This window comes from Sapajus apella, unplaced genomic scaffold (assembly GCF_009761245.1).
Source record: "Sapajus apella isolate SASKATOON/1434 unplaced genomic scaffold, GSC_monkey_1.0 scaffold152, whole genome shotgun sequence".
NCBI classification, from domain to species: domain Eukaryota; kingdom Metazoa; phylum Chordata; class Mammalia; order Primates; family Cebidae; genus Sapajus; species Sapajus apella.
In genome coordinates this window covers 1,515,778-1,536,452 of record NW_022437092.1, presented here as the reverse complement: position 1 = coordinate 1,536,452, position 20,675 = coordinate 1,515,778, and the positions used below count along the sequence as shown (strand labels likewise).

The window sequence follows — 20,675 nt, the reverse complement described above, 5'->3', positions numbered from 1 at the left end:
AAAAAAAAAAAAAAAAAAAAAAAGATAGCCAACGCACCTGACACTTCTTTGAGCCCTCTGCCGTTCTCAGAGGCTTACAAAGCTGCGCTTTCAATTCCCTTCCCATATCACCTCGCTCCCTTCCTGAGTTCTATTAAAGATCAAGTGCAGCTGACGTTATTTGAACACGTTTTGCGCCGCAGGTCTTCCTTCTTACGAGGCTCTGCTAAAATGGTAAGTGGTGTTCCTGTACCCCTTGCACAAGAAAGAAAAGGGAGGCCCACAAAGCTGGGAGTCCCCCAGGCCTCATCCCTTGCCCTTTGCCAATCCCTGTGCTCCTTCCCTGAGGGCTCCTTCCCTCGCCGGCTTCCAGGCTTCCTTGAACTCGTCCCTACCACGTCCCCCAGCCTCTATCCCTCGCCAGCCTCCACCTATTGCCTCTCTCTGCGCCCCGGGCTCCATCCCTCGCTCCTAGCTGGTCCCTGGGATCCATCCTCTCACCTCGCCGATCCCCAGGGTCCACCTCTCGCCGCTAGCCATCCTCCAGGCTCCACCCTTCGCTACCCGCCGCCCTCCGGGCTCCATCTCTCGCCCTGGCACACCTTCTTGAGCTTCTGCTGCTGTACGACGCGCGCCTTCTTGGGAGCGATAACACGACCTGGGGAAAGATGCACTCGCGTGAGGTCGGGAAACCCCGAGTCCACCTCGCCCCCAAGTTCCCGGACCACTCCTTACCGCCTTTCCTCGGGCCCCGATTCTTCTCAGACGCCGCCGCCGCTGCCGTCTTGCTCTTTGCTGGCTTGTGCGCCTGGAATTTGCGCTGTCCTTGCGCCATGTTCCGGCATGCAGCGGAAGAGGCGGGGCTGTGAGCGGTCGTAGCCGGAAGGCACAGGGCACTATGGGATACAGCGGGGCGGAAAAACGCAAGACCTCACGGGATACAATGTGGCACAGATTTAAAGAGACAGGACCCCACAAGGGTAAAGGATCACAGCCGGAGTTTTGCAGACAGTGTGAACAAAAGGTGACCATGATAAGCTAACGTTTATTGAGTGCTTTTGTATTTTAGAAAACTTACGTTTTATGCTCTTCACACATAAAAACTCAGACTAGGTTTAGCGGTGCAGCACTTACCTCTAGTGCAGAATTTAAGAAAGTCCGAAAACTTCTGTAATGATAATATTTCCAAGATTTAAAAAATATTTTCATATCCAAAACAATCAAATTGTCAAACTGCATCCTGCAGACCGGCAGCATAATTTTATAAATAAAGTTTCAGTGGAACCGGGGTGTTGCGGTCAGTAAGCTGAAGGCACAAGTGCAGTGTTCCAGCCTCTTTAAAATTTTGTTTTGGCCGGGCGCGGTGGCTAACGCTTGTAATCCCAGCACTTGGGAGGCTGAGGTGGCGGACCACTTGATATCAGGAGTTCGGGACCAGTCTGGCCAATACGGTGAAACCCTATCTCTACTAAAAATACCAAAGAGTTGGCCGGGCGCGGTGGCTCACACCTGTAATCCCAGCACTTTGGGAGGCCTAGGCAGGCGGATCACCTGAGGTCAGGGGTTCGAGACCAGCCTGGCTAACATCGTGAAACCCTGTCTGTACTAGAAATACAAAAATTAGCCGGGCATAGTGGCGGGCGCTGTAATCCCAGCTACTTGGGAGGCTGAAGCAGGAGAATCGTTTGAACCTGGGAGGCGGAGGTTGCAGAGAGCCGAAATCATGTCACTGCACTCCAGCCTGGGCGACACAGGGATACCCTGTTTCCAAAACAAATTTTTTTTTTTTTGAGACGGAGTCTCGCTTGGTCACCCAGGCTGGAGTACAGTGGCACCACCTTGGCTCACCGCAACCTCCGCCTTCCAGGTCAAGTGATTCTCCTGCCTCAGCTGAGTAGCTGGGGTTACAGGCATCTGCTACCACGCGCGGCTAATTTTGTATTTTTTACTAGAGATGGGGTTTCTCCATGTTGGTCAGGCCGGTCTCGAACTCCTGACCTCAGGTGATCCGCCCGGCTTAGCCTCCCAAAGTGCTGGGATTACAGGTGTAAGCCACCGCGCCTGGCTGGCTGCTGAGCTTTTTTACTGTCCCCTTAAAATCCTGCCCTGGCGGTGTCACCTTAGCTCCAGCCCTGACCTTAAGAGGGAGGTACAAGTGTTAGCCACACTTTATAAATGAGGAAACCAACAGAGAGGTGAAGTGAGTTGTCTAAGATCACACAGTGGAAAAAGTGGCAGAGTTAGGATTTGAACCTGGGTGGCCTTCCTCTAGATGCTGGGATGTAGATGGAAGGTCCTGTCTGATCTCTCTGCACTAGGAACAAGTGTGGTCAGGAGTGGGAAGGTCAGCTTTTGGGCAGCCATTCAAGACATTTATTAAAAATCCTAGAGAGGCAGGCTAGGGAGGGCTGAGTTGGTTACATCTGGGGTCCATCTGGGTCCCATCCCTGGAAGAGATGGTGGTGGTTAGGGCTGCCCGGAGCTCCTCAGGGGCAAAGACCCCCAGTTCTGTGATTATGCCGCCAGTGATGAGGTCGTGGGGGGTGACATCGAAGGCAGGATTCCAAACTCCAATTCCTGCAGGGGAGAGAGAGGAGGCAAGGAGGCAGGAATTTGCTTCTGTGAAAGTTCTCAGGTTGTGGTCATCTGTTTCTGCCACAGTGGTTCTTGGAACTGGGGACTCCTGGAGCACCTGGATTCTCACCCCTAACGTACATGCAGGCAGGGACACTGTACCCAATAGTGAGTTTAGAGTCCCAACTGCCCCTAGGTCCTATGCACATCTATCCCACTTATTATTGATTGATTCATTGATTTATCTGAGATGGAATCTCGCTCTGTCGCCCAGGCTGGAGTGCAGTGGTGTGATCTCGGTTCACTGCAATCTCTGCCTTCCCAGTTCAAGCAGTTCTCCTGCCTCAACCTCCCAAGCAGCTGGGATTACAGGTGTGCACCACCACACCTGGCTAATTTTTGTATTTTTAGTAGAGACAAGGTTTTACCATGTTGGCCACGATGGTCTTGATCTCTTGACCTTGTGATCCACCCACCTCGGCCTCCCAAAGTGCTGGGATTACAGGTGTGAGGCACCGTACCCAGCAGTGTGTCCCCTTTCTGAGGGGGCAGCTTACCGGGTGCCGCAATCCGGACCCCATTAACATCAGTCAGCTCCTGGCTTGGACGCTCTTCAATGATGATCTCCTTGCCAGTCTCCAGACGGAGGTCACAGGAAGAGCTGGGGGCAGCCACGTAGAAGGGAATGCCATGGTGCTTGGCGACAATGGCCAGCTGGTAGGTGCCCACCTTGTTGGCTGTGTCGCCGTTGGCAACCACGCGGTCAGCTCCCACGATCACAGCTGGGGAGGGGGCGCGTGAGAAGTTGGGGGTCATTACCTGGCCCCACGCCCCAGAGCCCCACTCCCAGGGCTTACCCCCTGCAGGGCTAACTGGCTGCTTACCTGACACACCCCTATGGGCCATGGTGGCAGCTACCATGCTGTCGGCAATGAGGGTGGCGGGGATCTGCTCATAGACCAGCTCGAAGGCCGTCAGTCGGGCTCCCTGGTTGTAGGGCCGGGTCTCGGTGCAGAAGGCGTGCTCCAGGCGGCCCAGGCTGTGCAGTGATCGGATCACACCTGCAGGGGTCCCGCCCACCAGGAGAAGGCCCCGGGGAGGGGCAAACAGATGGGGTGATCCATTGGTTAGGGGTGCAGGCTTCGAAGGTGGGCATGGATGGACCAAGGCTTACCGAGCACAGTCCCACCCCGAGGCCCTCGCAGCGTCAGCTACACTCTTCCCAATGCTCACATAGTTCCTTGTTTCACATCTGTTGAAAGGACACCTTCTCGGTGAAGCCTTCCCTGATCTCTCAATTTTGCATAGTAACCCCCACACTTCCAGTCTCCTAATCTGTCCTTTGCGTTGATCACCTTCTAACACCTCATGTGTACAGCCAGCCCCCCTTTTCTGTGGGTTCTCCATCCAGGGACGCAACCACGTGGGTTGAAAATCTTTGACAAGAATCACTGGAAACCGGGAAGCAGAGGCTGCCGTGGGCCGAGATGGTGCCGTGGCACTCTAGCCTGGATGACAGAGCAAGACTCTGTCTCCAAAATAAATTAATAAAAAAGCCATCCTCCCATCTCAGCCTCCTGAATAGCTGGGAGGTGCATACCACTACACCCAGCTAGTTTTAGTATTTTTTGTAGAGACAGGGTTTTGCCATGGTACCCAGGCTGGTTTCAAACCTCCGAGCTCAAGTGATCCGCCCGCCTCGGCCTCCCAAAGTGCTGGGATTACAGGCTTAAAAATAGAGACGGGGTCTTGCTATGTTGCCAAGGCTGGTCTAGAAGTTGTGAGTCCAAGCAGTCCTCCCAACCAGCATCTTGATTACAGGCCTGCATTGCACTGCACCTAGCCAATAACTACAATTTAGTTAGTATTTACATTGTACTCGCTATCATATGCAATCTAGAGATGATTTAAAATATGGAGGTGGGCTGGCGGCGGTGGCTTACACCTGTAATCCCAGCACTTTGGGAGGCTGAGGCTGGCGGATCACCTTAGGTCAGAAGTTCGAGACCACTCTGACCAACATGGTGAAACCCCATCTCTACTAAAAATATAAGAATTAGCTGGTTGTAGTGGCTCACACCTGTAATCCTAGCCACTCAGGAGGCTGAGGCACGAGAATCTCTTGAACCCGGGAGGCAGAGGTTGTAGTGAGTTGAGATCGTGCCACTGTACTCTAGCTTGGGCGACGTATATATAATATGTATGGGTGGGCCGGGCACGGTGGCTCATGCCTGTGATCCCAGCATTTTGGGAGGCCGAGGCGGGTGGATCACGAGGTCAAGAGATCGAGACCATCCTGGTCAACATGGTGAAACCCCGTCTCTACTAAAAATACAAAACATTAGCTGGGCATGGTGGCGCGTGCCTGTAATCCCAGTTACTTAGGAGGCTGAGGCAGGAGAATTGCCTGAACCCAGGAGGCGGAGGTTGCGGTGAGCCGAGATCGTGCCATTGCACTCCAGCCTGGGTAACAAGAGCGAAACTCCGTCTCAAAAAAAAAAAAAAAAAAAAAAGTATGGATGGATGTGCATAGGTTATTGCAAATGTGATGGCATTTTGTGTATCACCGACATGAGCATCTGTGGACTTCGGTATCTGTGGGAGGTCCTGGAACAAGTCCTCCATGGGCACTGAAGAATGACTATATTTACCTTGCCTGCTGACTGTTCCTTCTACTTCCCTGGGACCCCTGAGAGCAGAGGTTTTGTCTGTTTTGTTCACTGCTGCGTCCCCAGCAAATGGAAGTGTGTGGACCACCAGAGGTGCTTACTAAATGCTGGCTGAGTGAAAGAATGAAAGGCAGAGGTCTTGCCATCAAGGCCTCAGTTCCCAGGGATGAAGGTGGGACTCAGGCACGTAGGGAGGTTTCCTGGGGAATTTAGGGTCAAGTGGGATCTGCTGCCTTGACCCCCGAGAGCCCATTCACCCTGTCTCCTGGTCACAGCTACCTGATCTTTCTCTGGTCACTCCCTTCTCCGCAGTTCCTCTTGGGAGTCCACATCCTGGCCGGGCTTTAGGCATATGGCTCAGACAGGGCCCACTGAATGGCTGAGCTGGGATGGGCAGGTGGTCCTAGTGCCTAGTGGACCCCCTGAGATACAAGGAGAGTTTTCTAGTACGAGGGGCTCTTTTCCTCACGATTTGAGCCCTAACAGCTCCCTGCCAGCCCATGGAGCCTGGAGATGAAGGAGGGCAGAGCCAAAGAACAGAGATAGATAGATCCTGATGCTACTGGCTGAACCCCTTGATCTAGCCATACCTGTAGCCAACAGTATAACTTTTTCTGTACACTAATACCTTCACATTTTTTTGGTGGGTAAAGTGGTTTGGGTTTGGGGTTCTTTCTCCTGTATCCAAAAAAGGTCCTAGAAGGCCCTTCCCTACCCCCTGAGGCCCGCTCACCTAGGGCTGTGCCGTAGCCAGCAGTGGCCAGAGCACCGGTGTTACAGTGGGTCAGCACAGCCACCTTGCCACCGTTGGGGGCCACCCGGTCCAGGAGGTGGCGGGCTCCGAGGTCCCCGATGCTCTGGTTGTCTCTGAGGTCTTTCTCCAGCATGGCCTCGGCGCAATGGATCACTCTGGGAGGGACAAGGGGTTTTCAGCACCAACCACCAGGCCCTGGGACCCAGGCGACCCCCTCCTCTCTGCCCAGTGCTGCTGTCCTGGAGCCCTCCTGCTCAAAGCGTCTCATTGCTGTGGGGCCTGGACGCTTCCGCCATGGCCACCAAAGTGTCACTCCATTCATTCACGCAAACACATGTTTACTGAGCACTTTCAGTGTGACCCAGCAGTAAACAAGACAGAAATCTCTGCCGCTGTGGAGCTGATGCTGGGGTGATGAATAGATAATAAAACGAAGGAAAAGATGATGGAATCAGGCAATAGAGAGCAGTGGGTGAGCTGGATCATATACGACGGTGGAGGAGGGCGACAGTACTATGGATGCCTGGCCTGCACCAATGGCACGTGCAAAGGCCGTAAGGCAGGGTCGAGCTTGGTGGGGTACAGTGACATTGCTAGAAGGGGCTGGAGCAAAAGGGAAGTAAGGGGAATAAAGAGGGCAGGAACGGGACCAGGACAGGAAACAAAATTCCTCAAAAGCAAAAACCCGGCTGGGCACGGTGGCCCACGCCTGTAGTCCCAGCACTCTGGGAGGCCTAGGCAGGCAGATCACGAGGTCAGGAGTTCGAGACCAGCCTGGTCAACATAGTGAAATCCCGTCTCTACTACAATACAAAAATTAGCCAGGCCTGGTGGCGCAGGCCTGTAATTCCAGCTACTTGGGAGGCTGAGGCAGGAGAATGGCTTGAACCTGGGAGGCGGAGGTTGCAGTGAGCTGAGATCGCGCCACTGCACTCCAGCCTGGGCGACAGAGCAAGACTCCATCTCAAAACAAAAAAAGAAAAAAAAAAAGAGAACAAAGTGATGCCAAAAAGGGCCTCCAGGGGTGGACAAGGAGCCGGGTGTATTCAGGGGAGGCACGATTAAGGAGTTGGGTTTTGGGGCCAGGCTGCCCAGGTTAGACTCCTGGCCCATCTGTGGGGCCCTGGACAAGGGACTTAAGGTCACCGCCGTGCCTCAGTCTCCCCATCTGTATAATGGGTCAGTATACTTAAAAAGAGTCAATATAATTCCTGTTCAGAGCAGTGCCTGGTACCAGATCCCGGTACCTCTCCCGGACTGCCTCCTCCGTAGCGCCCTCCCGCTCGGCCTCCCGGGCTGCAGCATCAGCCAGGTCGCGGGCGGCGCGGGCCATGTTGACAGCGGTGGGCCGGGCGGTGACGAGGAAGCTCAGCTTGTCGCGCACGAAGGCCACCAGCGCGGCGAGTCCGGGTCCCCCGGCGCCCGTCTGCAGCTCCACGGCGAGGCTGAGGCAGCCCACTAGGGCGATGGCTGGGGCGCCCCGCACCTGTGGGGGAGGGATCGGGGCGTCAGAGCCTGCAGGCGCGGGCGCACCCTCACCTCCAGCCCCGCCGCCCCGTTGCACCTTCATGGCACGGATGGCCTCCCAGGCTTGGCGCACCGAGCCCACCGCCTCGTAGTGGCTTTGCTGGGGCAGCAGCAGCTGGTCCAGGATCTGCAGGGAGCCCCGCGAGTAGCGGATCGCCTCCAGGGTCATGGTGCAGCGGCCAAACCCAGAGCAACTCCGGAGGCACTGCGGTCTGCGAGCACGTGAGGAGCGGGGCGGGCCGTGGGCGGAGCCTCCCCCGGAAGAGGCTCACGCGCATGCGCATCCAACCTGACCCCGCGGGTTCCCAGGACGCGCCGTCTATGTGGCGGAACTACTGCAGGTCTCCTGCCAAGCCCGGACGCAGTGAGCCGCTTCCTCGGAACCACACAAGTGGCACTATTTATGGGGCGCCCACTGGATACCAGGCCCTGTGTTTAGCAGCCTGCTATCTAGAGTTAGGGGTGTATTCCCAGTGGCAAGGTAACATCAAGTGTTCAAACGATAGAATTTGTTAAATGATCTTCCTTCTCCAAGGTTCAGAGGGAGGTATTGGGGGGTCGTGCACTCCTTGAAGGATGCGTGGCTGTTTCAGGGCCACTTTCTGCTTGGTTTCATTCAAAAGTTAACATGCAGGCCGGGCGCTGTGGCTCACGCCTGGAGTCCCAGCACTTTGGGAGGCCGAGGTGGGTGGATCACTTGAGGTCAGGTGTTCGAGACTAGCCTGACCAACACGGTGAAACCCTGTCTCTACTAAAAATACAAAAAATTAGCCGGGTATGGTGGCGCCTGCCTGGGAGTCCCAGCTACTCGGGAGGCTGAGGCAGAACAATCACTTGAACCCAGGAGGTGGAGGTTGCAGTGAGCCCAGATCACACAACTGCACTCCAGCCTGGGCGGCACAGCGAGACTCAGTCTCAAAAACAAAACAAAAACAAAACCCTAAAAGTAACATGCACAGAAGGCTTTTCCATGGGCTGGGGATAAAATACCTCACACCCGTGTGCTCCAGCCCCTGCTGCATCAGGCACAGATCTTGGGTACCCCGTGTGCCTCATTCCTGGCCTTGTGTGTGGTTTCTGTTGCCTGGCCCCCTTTTCACCCTTCACACTCGGTCCATGCTGCCTCCTCCAGGAAGTCTGCCCTGATTCCTGCCCAACCTGAACCACCACCTTGAGATTCTTGTCACTCTGGGTGGGGACCACATCCGTGGTCATAGCTATGACCCTATACCAGCATTTGCTGATGACAGGCCTGCCAAGCTTGGTCAAATGAAGGGGTTGGGGGGCAGCCGCAGGGACGGTCTAATAACCCAAGACAGGGAAAAAGAAACGGGGCTTTAATGTACGAAGTCCGACAAGGCACAAACATCCTCACCAGGACCAAATAAATAACAACTCCACGGTTGCAGGAAGGCGAGGTCTGGGGAGGGGGCGGCGTCTGAGCTCTCCCAGGGCCGGTGGGCAAGCAGGGGGCCTACAGTCTGTGAGGGGACTCCTGGGTGTGTCCCGGCCTCTGGAGCAGGTCCAGTCCCCACGATGGGGATGGCTCAGTCACTCTCGGAGTCGGAGTAGTCCGCCACGAGGGAGGAGCCGAGGCTGCAGGGGTGCCGCGTGTCTGGGGCGTCAGCTGTTTCTTGGGAGGAGCCTGCTGGGGACAGGGGCTTGTCCTGACGACTCCCTTCCTGCCCCTTCGGCCCGCTGCACTTGGGGGTCTCGGCTGTTTCCCGAGGACAGTCTTCGCGGGACACAGGCTTGTCCTGGGCAGTCTCCTCTGGTCCCCCCGGTTCTCCACACGTGGGGGTGTTGGCCGCATGCTGTGGGCTCTCCGGGACGTCCCGAGACCGCCGCCGCACGATGCCCAGGTCCCCCACGGTGATGGGGGAGGTGGCGAGTGCAGTTCTGCGGCTCTGCGCCAGCTTCTTCAGGACGCCGCTGACCTTGCTGCTGGAGCCGGATCCGGGGGTGGAGGGGAACCAGGAGCGGCTGATGATCTCGGTCCGCTTGAGCTTCTGCTTGTCCTCGTAGGCTGGAGGAAAAGAGAGGGCATTTCAGGGGCGGCAGGGGAGGAGGTCCAGAACTGCCCTCTGCTAGACCAGAGTCCACTCATGGCTGAGGAACTCCCCGTCTCCAGGCAGCTGCGAGCCTCCCTGCCCACTCTCCCCCCGGCTCCCCACGCACAGTCCAGGGTGTGGAACTTCAGCAGGGCCGCCAGCCTGCGGTCATCCTCCGTCTCCGGGACCAGCGGGATGGTCAGGCTCGCCTTGGTCTGCAGGGCCTGGTCTCTCTCCTCCTCCTCCTGGATGGCTTTTTTCTTTTCCTGTGTCGGGGCCACGAACACCGGAGACGGCAGGTGTGTCAGAGCCGGCTCCTCTGTGGGCTAGCGGGCACTGCTCCAGCTCTCAGCGTCTCCGTTTACTTTTCTTTTTTTTTTTTTTGGAGACAGAGTATTGCTCTGTTGCCCAGGCTGGAGTGCAGTAGCGTGATCTCAGTTCACTGCAACCTCCTCCTCCCCGGTTCAAATGATTCTCCTGCCTCAGCCTCCCGAGTAGCTGGGATTACAGGTATGCACCACCATACTTGGCTAATTTTTGTATTTTTAGTACAGACCGGGTTTCACCATGTTGGTCAGGCTGGTCTGGAACTCTTGACCTTGTGATCCACCCGCCTCAGCCTCCCAAAGTGCTGGGATTACAGGCGTGAGCCACCACACCCGGCCTTCAATTTACTTTTCTTTTTTGAGACAGGGTCTCATTCTGTCACCCAGGCTGGAGTGCACTGGCACAATCATGGCTCACTGCAGCTCCAACTCCTGGGCTCAAGTGATTCTCCCGTCTCAGCCTCCCAGGTATCCAGTACTACAGGTGTGCACCACTACGCCCAGCTAATTAAAACATTTATTTTTGTAGAGGCTGGGCGCGATGGCTCACACTTGTAATCCCAGCATTTTGGGAGGCCGAGGTGGGTGGATCCCTTGAGGCTAGGAGTTTGCGACCAGCCGGCCATCATGGCAAAACCCTGTCTCTATTAAAAATACAAAAATTATCTGGGCATGGAGGCATGCACCTGTGGTCCCAGCTAATCAGGAGGCTGAGGCAGGAGAATTGATTCAACCTAGGAGATGGAGGTTGCAGCGGGCTGAGATCGCGCCACTGCACTTAAGCCTGGGCGAAAGAGGGAGACTGTCTCAAAAAAATTAAAAAAAAGTTTTTTGGCCGGGCGCGGTGGCTCACGACTGTAATCCCAGCCAGCAATTTCGGAGGCCGAGGCGGGCGGATCACGAGGTCAAGAGATTGAGACCATCCTGGCCAACATGGTGAAACCCCGTCTCTACTAAAAATACAAGAATTAGCTGGGCGTGGTGGCACGCGCCTGTAGTCCCAGCCACTTGGGAGGCTGAGGCAGGAGAATTGCTTGAACCGGGGAGGCGGAGGTTGTAGTGAGCCAAGGTCTTGCCACTGCACTCCAGCCTGGCACCTGGCTATGGAGCAAGGCTCTGCCTCAAAACAAAACAAAACAAAAAAGTAAATAAAATTTTAAAAAATGTTTTTTTGTAGAGATGGGGTCTCACCATGTTGCTCAGGCTGGCCTCCAAAGCATGGCCTCAAACAGTCCTCCCACCTGAGCCTCCCGAAGCACTGGGATTACAGGTGTGCGCCACCACATGCGACCTCATTCCACAGATACTTCTGGGACACCCACCTTGTGCTAGGCTTTGTTCTAGACACTGGGGACACAGTGGCAGGCAGAGAATAACACTTGTCCGGGTGGAGCTGACTGTCTAGTGGTGAGACAGTGATAAGGAAAAAAAAAAAGCAGGACGTTCGGGTAGGGGGTGGGCTGGGAGTTTCCATTTAAAATGTGGTGGCCAGGTCAGGTGCACTGACTCACACCTGTAATCCCCGCGCTTGGGGATGCCAAGGTGGGTGGGTCATATGAGGCCAGGAGACTAGCCTGGCCAACATGGTGAAAACCCGTCTCTACTGAAAATACTCTGGAGGATGAGGCAGGAGGATCACTTGAACCAGGAAGCGGAGGTTGCAGTGAGCCAAGATGGCACCAGTGCATTCTAGCCTGGTGACAGAGTGAGACACCCACTGTCTCAAAAAAAAAAAAAAAGTTAAATTTCTATTTTTTATTTTTAAATTTTGAGATGTGGGGGTGGGTGGGGGTCTCACTATGTTGCTCAGGCTGGTCTTGAACTCCTGGTGTCAGGTGATCCTCCCAACGTGCTGGATTGTAAGTGTGAGTCACTATGCCCAGCCAAATTTCTACTATTTATAAATTACCCAGTCTGTGTTTTTTTTTTTTTTATTATAGCAGCTGGAATGGATTAAGACAGGGCATGATCACCATGTAGCAGATGGGGAAACTGAGGCTCAGAAGATACAGTGGTCTGCTCATAGCTAGGATGCCGTGGGGAGGGCTGGCCCGGGCCTGAGCCCACGGTGTGTCCCCCCGCCGACCTTGGGCTGGGGCCCCGCTCACCCGGAACCGTCTCCGCAGCATGCTGTTAAGGGCGAAGTCGTCCTTCCAGGCGCTCTGGGCCTCCTGGATGTGGCTCAGTGTGGGCAGCGCCTTCTTGAGCGTGCTCCGGTCGGCCTCCCCGTGCTCCAGCCGGAACATGGCGTCCGTCTCCAGCTTCTGCTTCTTCTCATGCTCTGCAACGACCAGAGCTCGGCTGGGCCTTGGGGCCCCGGCGCAGACTCAGGGCCGGGGCCCCCAGGCAGGTAAGTGGGTGGCGCTCACCTGTGGTCAGCACCTGCTCGTTGTCCGCCATATCCCAGCGCTCCTCCTTGCGCTGGGCGCCACTCACGATCACATAGTCGCAGTTGGCCGGGTCTGTCTGCATCTCGATGTAGTTGACACAGAGGTGGCATTTCATTCGGAACCTGAGGGAGCAGTGGGCAGAAGGCAGGAGGCTGAGGCTGTGTCCCAGGACAGCCCTGTCACCTCTCCCTGCTTCCTTCCACCCAGTGGACAAGATTCATTTAACAAGAATTCACTGAGCACCCACTATGTGCTGTGTAGAGCCATGGGCAAAAGGGGCACATCTGGGCACCCAGAATGGACCTTCTATCGGTGGAGCTGCGGTTGACTTATTCATTTGTTCATTCATCTGTTTCTTCATTCATTCATTCACTCATCCGTTTTATTTTTTGTTTCTGAGATAGAGTTTCACTCTTGTCGCCCAGGAGTGCAACAGAGCATTCCTGGCTCACCGCAGCCTCCACCTCCCGGGTTCAAGCGATTCTCCTGCCTCAGCCTCCCAAGTAGCTGGGATTACAGGCACTGCCACCATGCCGAGCTAATTTTTTTGTAATTTAAGTAGAGATGGGGTTTCACTGTGTTGACCAGGCTGGTCTTGAACTCCTGACCTCAGGTGATCCACCTGCCTTGGCCTCCCAAAGTGCTGGGATTACAGGCATGAGCCGCCGCATCCATTTTTTAAGTTCATTCAATCATTAGTTTATTTGTTCATTCATTAATGCATTCATTTGTTGGTTCACTGATTCATTTGTTAAATTAATTCATACATTCATTTGCTCATCCATCCATTTGTTCATCCATTCATTTGTCCATTAGTTCATTTATTCCACAGACCTGCCCAAGACAGGCTTCTCTGTGACAGGCTCAATGCCAGCTGCTGGGGACATTGCTGAGTAGTGGAGAAGCCAACCTGCTTGTAGACAGGCTGACGTCCCAGCAGGGGCCACCTTGACAGCAAGGGCACGGGCAACTGGTATTGAGTCTCACTTTAGAAAAGGTGTCTCTGAGCCGAGCACGATGGCTCACACCTGTAATCCCACCGCTTTGGGAGGCCAAGGCCAGCAGATCATCTGAGGTCAGGGGTTTGAGACCAGCCTGGCCAACATGGTGAAACCCCATCTCTACTAATACAAAAAATTAGCTGGGCGTGGTGGCACATGTCTGTAATCCCAGCTGCTTGGGAGGCTGAGGCAGGAGAATCGCTTGAATCTGGAAGGTGGAGGTTGCAGTGAGCCAAGATCAAGCCACTGCACTCCAGGCTGGGCGACATGAGCAAAAACTACATCTCAAAAAAAAAAAAAAGTTCACACCTGTAACTACAAAAAAAAAAAAAAAAAAAAAAAAGCCAGAAAAGGTGTCTCCGAGGGGTGGTGTTTGAGCAGAAACCCCAGGTGAGGGAGGAGCCTTGGAGCTACCTGGGGAAGAGCATTCCAGGTGGAAGCACAGAAGTGGGTGTGTCCATAGGGTGTGTGAGGGACAGCGAGGAGGCCAATTAATGAGGGGACAGTGGGAGGAGGTTACGGTGGAGAAGGATAGGCAGAGTGTGCAGGGCCTTGAGAGCCAGGCAGAGGACTTGGGCTTTTACCGAGGAAGGTGGGAGCCAAGGAGGGTTGGAGCTGGGGGCATGCCCTGATCGAGAAACCAGGGTGGTTTCCAGGAGAGTCCTGCAGGGAATGGATTCCCTCACACCCAGGCTCTTTTTAGCCCCCTCGCCCTGTGGCCACCCGACCTGCTCCCAAGATGCCACCAAGCCACCCTTACCTGTAGATGGGGGTTGTGTAGTAATTGCCCACCTTCTTCTTTTCCGCATTGTAGCGAACACCTGGAAGGGGGTTGGGTGGGGGTGGTTATTTCACTGCCATCTGAATTTTGCAGATGGGTAAACAGAGGCACAAGGAGGCTCACTGTCACTTGCTGAGGGTTCCCCAACTAGGAGGAGTCAGAGATGGGATTGAAAGCCCAAGCCTGGCTTCCACGGCCAGCCAGTCACTCGTGCGCCCGTCTTCTTCCTCATTCCTGATCAGGACCCTTCCACCCCCACCCCGGCGGCGCTTAGCAGTTTAGGGGTCTGATGTTTTCGGGAGTGAATGGACGGGGTGGGCGGAAGCTCACCCATGCCGATGTGGTTCTTACAGCCGTCGCACCAGATGTTATAGGGCATCTCAAATCTGCAACGACAGGCAGGATCTTACTTGCACTTGTCCGCCTGGACAGTCCCTGGGTCTCCACACCTGCGACTCCGGTTGCGGCTGTGATTCCAGGGGTGGGGCATTAGACTGCCCCTGCCTCATGGGAGTTGCTCTAGTCACATTACACAGGAAACGGATACGAGGAGGAGAGAGAATCACAGCCACTATAACTAAGTGGGAACCTCCCGCCCTGCTCTACAGCAGACTCACCAGGTCCAGGGACAGCTGCCCTTGGGTGCTGCTCCCAGCTTTTTTTTTTTTTTTGAGACAGAGTCTTCCTCTGTCACCCAGGCTAGAGTGTAATGGCCTGATCCTGGCTCACTGCAACCCCTGCCTCCAGGGTTCAAGCGATTCTCCTGCCTCAGCCTCCCAAGTAGCTGGGATTATAGGTATGTGCCACCACACCCGGCTGATTTTTTCTAGTTTTGGCAGAGACAGGGTTTCTCTGTGCTGGCCAGGCTGTTCTCCAACTCAGCCTCAAGTTATCCACCAGCCTCGGCCTCCCAGAGTGCTGAATTACAGGAATGAGCCATTGTGCTTGGCTGGTGCTGTTTTAACACCTCACACGTCAGTGAAACCAGCTTCTGAACAAAGGAGGAAGCAGTTTTCAGGGCGCTGTCACCAGGCAGTTGTGTCTGATTAGAGTTTAGAAAAGCTGTGTGTTATCGCTGTGTTTCTTTATCACAGTTGTATGTATGACATGGGATTCTAGCTTTCCATTTAACAGCAGTGAGATAGTTTTCCCTTTATTTATTTACTCTTAATTTTTTTTTTTTTTTTTGGCTAGGGTCTCACTCTGTTGACCAGGCTGGAGTGCAGTGGCACGATCACAGCTCACCACAGCCTCGACCTTCTGGGCTGAAGTGATCCTCTCCTGTGTTAGCCTCCCAAGGTGCTGGGATTACAGGTATGATTATTGGCTTTTTTGTTCTTTTTTTGAGACTGAATCTCACTCTGTTGCCCAGGCTGGAGTGCAGTGGCATGATCTCAGCTCACTGCAACCTCTGCCTCCCAAGTTCAACCTTGCCAGTAGCTGGGATTACAGGTGCAAGCCACCACGCCTTTGGTATATTTAGTAGAGATGGCGTTTCACCTTGTTGGCTAGGCTAGTCTCAAACTCCTGACCTCAGGTGACCCACCTGCCTTGGCCTCCCAAAGGGCTGGGATTACAGGAGTGAGCCACTGTGCTCAGCCACGATCACTGTCTTTATTGAGAGTCCTGTGGGATCAAGTCCAGACTGGCCTGCTACAGGAGGAGATACAACACGGAGCAGACCCCAGTTGCACAGGTCAAGGCCCCACGAGACCAGCCAGTCCCCAGCCAGCCAGCTCTGAAACACATGGGAACCCAGCCCAGATCTGCCCAGCCTAACCCAGCCAAGCCCTGCCCAGCCCTTCCAGCCCCAGCAGAGGTATTTTGCTGAGCTGCAGACATGTGAGCAATAACAAATGCTTGTTTTGTTACGTGGCAGTAACTGACTCATACAGTGACTTTCCACATTATGGAATGAAGACCCTGCGGCACCGGGCCAATGGGCACTGAATTCTCCTGGAGACTGAAGGAAGTGGGCAGGACAGTGGTGTCCTCAGGTGATGCCGGGCCTTACCGGATGATGAGGATGCCCTGTGACAGCTTCCGAGCCCGCTCCCGAAGCGGGTGGCTGTTGTGGTACCGGTTGAGAGAGCCATGCTGTGTGGAGAGGATGAGGGAGCGATTAGGGCTGCCGAGCTGGGGGGCTCATGCTTTTCTGCCACCCCCACTGCTTTGGGACAAGTGCCTCACAGGTGGGAGAGGCCTTGTTCTTAGGCCTTGCACAATGGTGTTCACAGCAATACGGGAGGCATCCAAGTCTTACCGGAACCCGTGCTTGGAACCAGGAATGTGCGTTTCAACAGTTCCCCTCCTATTTATTTATTTACAGGTGGAGCCTTGCTCTCGTACCCAGGCTGGAGTGCAGTGGTACGATCTCGGCTCACTGCAACCTCCACCTCCCAGGTTGAAGCGATTCTCCTGCCTCAGCCTCCCGAGTAGCTGGGACTATAGGTGCTTGCCACCATGCCTGGCTCATTTTTGTACTTTTAGTAGAGACAGGGTTTCACCATGTTGGCCAGGAGAGTCTTGATCTCCTGACCTCGTGATCTGCCTGCTTGGCTTCCCAAGGTGCTGGGATTACAGACGTGAGCCACTGTGCCCAGCCCCATTCCCATTTATGAACTGAAAGAGCCAGGGGACCCTTGGTGAGTGGCCTCATGTTTTGTCTTCCTGAGCCTCAGTTTCCCCTATCTGTCAACTATGTATAATGGTCATGATTACTTCCAGGTTTATGGGGAGGATGAAGTGAGGTGACACTGTGTATCACCTCATTTTTTTTTTTTTTTTGTGGCAGAGTCTGGCTCTGTAGCCCAGGCTGGGGTGCAGTGGCGTGATTATGGCTCACTGCAGTTTCCACCTCCTGGGCTCAAGCAGTCCTCCCACCTCAGCCTCTCGAGTAGCTAGGATTTATCCCTCAATGATTCTGTGAGGTCAGCTCCTTTTATTTTCCCCTTCTGACATATGCAGAGGCCAAAGTCCTATACTCAGGACTAGGCAGTGGGACACTCGGGCCCTGACTGAGCACCTACTGTGTGGGGACACAGCCATGAACAGCTCTGTCCTCATGGAGAGAATGTTCTAGTGGGGGAGATGGATAAGACACAAATAAATGAATAAGTGGGGGAGTTCTAAGGGCTGTGAGGTTATATAAAGTGCTCTGCCATGCCACAGAGAACGAGACAGTGGTCAGGGAGGACCTCTGTGAGGAAAGCCCTTAAGGAACTGAGGGTATGGTGAAATGGAGGAAGAGATTCCAGGCAGAGGGGACAACCAGGATGCCAGAGGTGCTGGAACTGCGGGAGCCAGGGGGTCTGACTCTTCATCCATGCACTCTGCCTTATCTTGGGCCCCCGCTGTAAACACACTATGCTCCTTGCTGGACATGGAGTGACAGGTCCCTGAGGAGAGCCCCAGTTACCACCCAGAAGTGAAGACAGTCCGAGCCTCATGGAACGAGCAGAGGACAAAAAGATCTTGGGGGCCGCCCATCCTTCCACAGCAGTGGCTCCAACCCCAAGAGGGGACGACGTGGGTCTTTCTGCTACTGTGGAGCCGGAGGAGGGAGCCTGCTCTTACCTTTTCAGGGTTGAAGTCCGGAGGATAGTACTTGTTGACTCCTTTCCTTTCACCCTGCAAAGCACAACAGAGACATGACTGAGAGAGAGGCTGATTTGGTTTGGCTGTGTCCCCACCCAAATCTCATTGGAAAAAATTTTTTTTGATTATTTATTTATTTTATTGAGATAGAGTCTTCCTTTGTTGCCCAGGCTGAGTGCAGTGGCGTGATCTCGGCTCACTGTGATCTCAGCTCACTGCAACCTCTGCCTCCTGGGTTCAAGCAATTCTCTTGCCTCAGCTTCCTGAGTAGCTGGGCTTACAGGTGCCTGCCACCACGCCCGGCTAATTTTATATTTTTAGTAGAGATGGGGTTTCACCATGTTGGCCAGGCTGGTCTTGAACTCCTGACCTCAGGCAGTCCACCTGCCTTGGACTCTCAAAGTGCTGGGACTACAGGCGTGAACCACCATGCCTGGTTTAAGACTTGTATTTTTTGTAGAGACACGGTTTTGCCATGTTGGCCAGGCTGGTCTCAAAACGCCTAATCTCAAATGATCCGCCTGCCTTGGCCTCCCCAACTGTGTGCCACTGCGCCTGGCCTCATAATGGTCTATTTTATGTTATATGAATTTTACCTTTTAAAAAAATGAAGGAAAGAAAGAGAAAGAAGGGGATGGGGAAGGGGAAATTTAGGCTGAGCACAGTGGATTACTTGAGGACAGGAGTTTGAGACCAGCCTTGCTAACATGAAACCACATCTCTACTAAAAATACAAAAATTAGTGGGATGTGCTTGCTTGAACTCAGGAGGTGGAGGTTGCAATGAGCCAAGATCGTGCCATTGCACTCCAGCCTGGGTGACAAAGTGAGACTGTCTCAGAAAAAAAAAAAAACCAAAAAAACCCCCAAAAAAACCCAAAAGAAACATTTAAAAAGTACCCCTGGGTGATGTTAGTGCACAGCAACATTTCAGACCCACTGCACCAAAAGAGGGTGACCCCGACATAGAAAGCATCATCTTAGAGCTGTGGGAGGGGAGGAGGGGCTGCTTCCAGGGTCCAACACAGACTGGGGGAGGAGCCCAGGGCACACAAGGCTGTCTACTCACCATCTTGGCAGCTGCCTACTGGTCCTCACCCACAGGGCGGACGATCAGAAATTGGCCTTGTGAGCACACTGCCCTGTCCTGGCCTCCTGCGGAGCCTCGCAGAGGGTGCACTGGCTTCCTTGAAAAGATGTCGTGGGCCGTGTGGTGGAGCCGGCTCACACAAGACTCCCACCAGGTGTAGGAGGCATCCAAAAAGCAGCGTGTCTGTTCAGAAAGAGAAGAGTCCTGCCCACTCAACAGCCAGTGTACGCATCACATCTGACACTCTCATCTCTCTGTGGCCCCGACCGGTCCAGCACCCATCATCACTCATGTGCGCCAGCGCTGTCTTCTTGTCTCCTGCCCTGCCCCTGATGCTTGCTCACCCTACAACGGCCCGGGGGATCTTTTAAAATATGGACAGCCAGGCGCAGTGGCTCACGCCTGTAATCCCAGCACTGGGAGGCCGAGGCGGACGGATCATGAGGTCAAGAGATCGAGACCATCCTGGCCAAAATAGTGAAACCCGTCTCTATTAAAAATACAAAATTAGCTGGGCATGGTGGTGGGTGCCTGTAGTCCCAGCTACTCGGGAGGCTGAGGCAGGAGAATCGCTTGAACCCAGGAGGCGGAGGATGAAGTGAACCAAGATGGTGCCACTGCACCCTAGCCTGGGCTACAAAGTGAGACACCATCTCAAAACACACACAGACACAGACGCACACACTCATCTGACCACTCAATCCATAGTCACTAGTTTCCTAGAGTTTTTTTTTTTTTAAATTTTTTTTTTGAGAGGGAGTCTTACTCTGCTGTAGGCTGGAGTGCAATGGCGTGATCTCAGCTAACTGCCATCTTCGCCTCCTAGGTTCAGGTGATTCTCCTGGTTCAGCCTCCTGAGTAGCTGGGATTACGGTTGTCTGCCACTATGCCCAGCTAACTTTTGTATTTGTAGTAGAGATGGTGTTTCACCATGTTGCTCAGGCTGGTTTTGAACTCCTGACCTCATGCTCCGCCTGCCTCAGCCTCCCAAAGTGCTGGGATTACAGGCGTGAGCCACCGCACCTGGCCTGTTTCCTGGAGTTCTGATCACATCCCCTGTGTGTGTTCATGTCTCCCCGGCCAGGTTACACTGTGCCATATCCCCAACACCTAGGACAGTGCCAGGCCCAGATAAATGTCAACGGGGTGAGCGACTGAGAGAACTGATTGAGGCTCTATAAGGGTTACAGTCAGTGCAAGTGACACAGGTAACGACTGTGGGGGCTCCCCACGCTAGGGTGGTGAGATGCCCTCCCATGTTTTGGAAGGGAGCCTTTTAGGTCAAATAGAAGGAAGTTCAAGTTTACACTAAAGAGAGATGCTGTGAGGCAGTGAAGTGTATTCTAGAACAAAGATTGGCAAAGCTTCTCTGTCAAGGGGGAGACAGTAAATATTTCTGGCTTTTTAGGCCAGATTATCTCTGCTCCAACAACTCAACTCTGCCCTCATAGCTAGAAAGCAGCCCCAAACAACATATAAATGAATGTATGTAGCTGCATGCCAATATAAATTTTATTGACAGACACAGAAATTTGAACTTCACATACGTGTCACCTGTCACAAAGCATTATTCTTTTGATTTTTTTCCCCAACCACTAGAAAATGTAAAACCATTCTTAGGGGCTGGGCACAGTGGCTCACGCCTGTAATCCCAGCACTTTGGGAAGCGGAGGTGGGTGGATCACTTGAGGTCGGGAGTTCAAGACCAGCCCGGCTAACATGATGAAACCCCATCTCTACTAAAAGTACAAAACTTGGCTGGGCATGGTAGCACACACCTGTAATCCCTGTTACTCAGGAGGCTGAGGCAGGAGAATTGCTTGAACCTGGGAGGCAGAAATTGCAGTGGGCTGAGATCATGCCACTGTACTTCAGCCGACGAGAACCACAGAGCAAGACTCCGTCTCAAAAAAAAAAAAAAAAAAAAAAAAAAAAAA

At 53.9% G+C, this 20,675-nt stretch overlaps 3 protein-coding genes across 5 annotated transcripts in view; all 3 read right to left on the bottom strand.

Annotated features, from left to right (window-relative positions):
* CUNH19orf53 (chromosome unknown C19orf53 homolog) overlaps positions 1-1,403 on the bottom strand; it is a 2,757-nt gene extending 1,354 nt beyond the window's left edge. The window contains exons 1-2 of the mRNA XM_032265930.1: positions 715-1,403; positions 582-637 (exon numbers count right to left, since the gene is read on the bottom strand). Coding sequence (XP_032121821.1) covers positions 582-637; positions 715-814 — 156 coding nt within the window. The 5' untranslated portion in view covers positions 815-1,403. The remainder of the gene's footprint in view (positions 1-581; positions 638-714) is intronic.
* Positions 1,404-2,329: 926 nt separating this feature from the next.
* MRI1 (methylthioribose-1-phosphate isomerase 1) lies at positions 2,330-7,754 on the bottom strand. The gene is made up of 6 exons (XM_032265748.1): positions 7,541-7,754; positions 7,224-7,462; positions 5,956-6,131; positions 3,438-3,614; positions 3,111-3,335; positions 2,330-2,556 (listed from the first exon to the last, which is right to left on the bottom strand). Exons 1-6 carry the CDS (start codon positions 7,670-7,672, stop codon positions 2,378-2,380), a joined length of 1,128 nt encoding a protein of 375 aa, XP_032121639.1. The 5' UTR covers positions 7,673-7,754; the 3' UTR covers positions 2,330-2,377.
* Positions 7,755-8,823: 1,069 nt separating this feature from the next.
* Positions 8,824-20,675, bottom strand: part of CCDC130 (coiled-coil domain containing 130) — a 25,973-nt gene continuing 14,121 nt past the window's right edge. For 2 of the 3 annotated variants that reach the window (XM_032265712.1, XM_032265710.1), the window contains 9 exons: positions 18,718-18,921; positions 17,629-17,682; positions 16,067-16,149; positions 14,383-14,438; positions 14,032-14,092; positions 12,250-12,392; positions 11,989-12,161; positions 9,682-9,820; positions 8,824-9,529 (listed from right to left, as the gene is read on the bottom strand). In XM_032265712.1, coding sequence (XP_032121603.1) covers positions 9,051-9,529; positions 9,682-9,820; positions 11,989-12,161; positions 12,250-12,392; positions 14,032-14,092; positions 14,383-14,438; positions 16,067-16,149; positions 17,629-17,682; positions 18,718-18,720 — 1,191 coding nt within the window. In that variant the 5' untranslated portion in view covers positions 18,721-18,921 and the 3' untranslated portion in view covers positions 8,824-9,050. Of the gene's footprint in view, positions 9,530-9,681; positions 9,821-11,988; positions 12,162-12,249; positions 12,393-14,031; positions 14,093-14,382; positions 14,439-16,066; positions 16,150-17,628; positions 17,683-18,717; positions 18,922-20,379; positions 20,394-20,675 lie in introns of those variants that run through there. The other variant, XM_032265711.1, reaches the window with a different exon arrangement.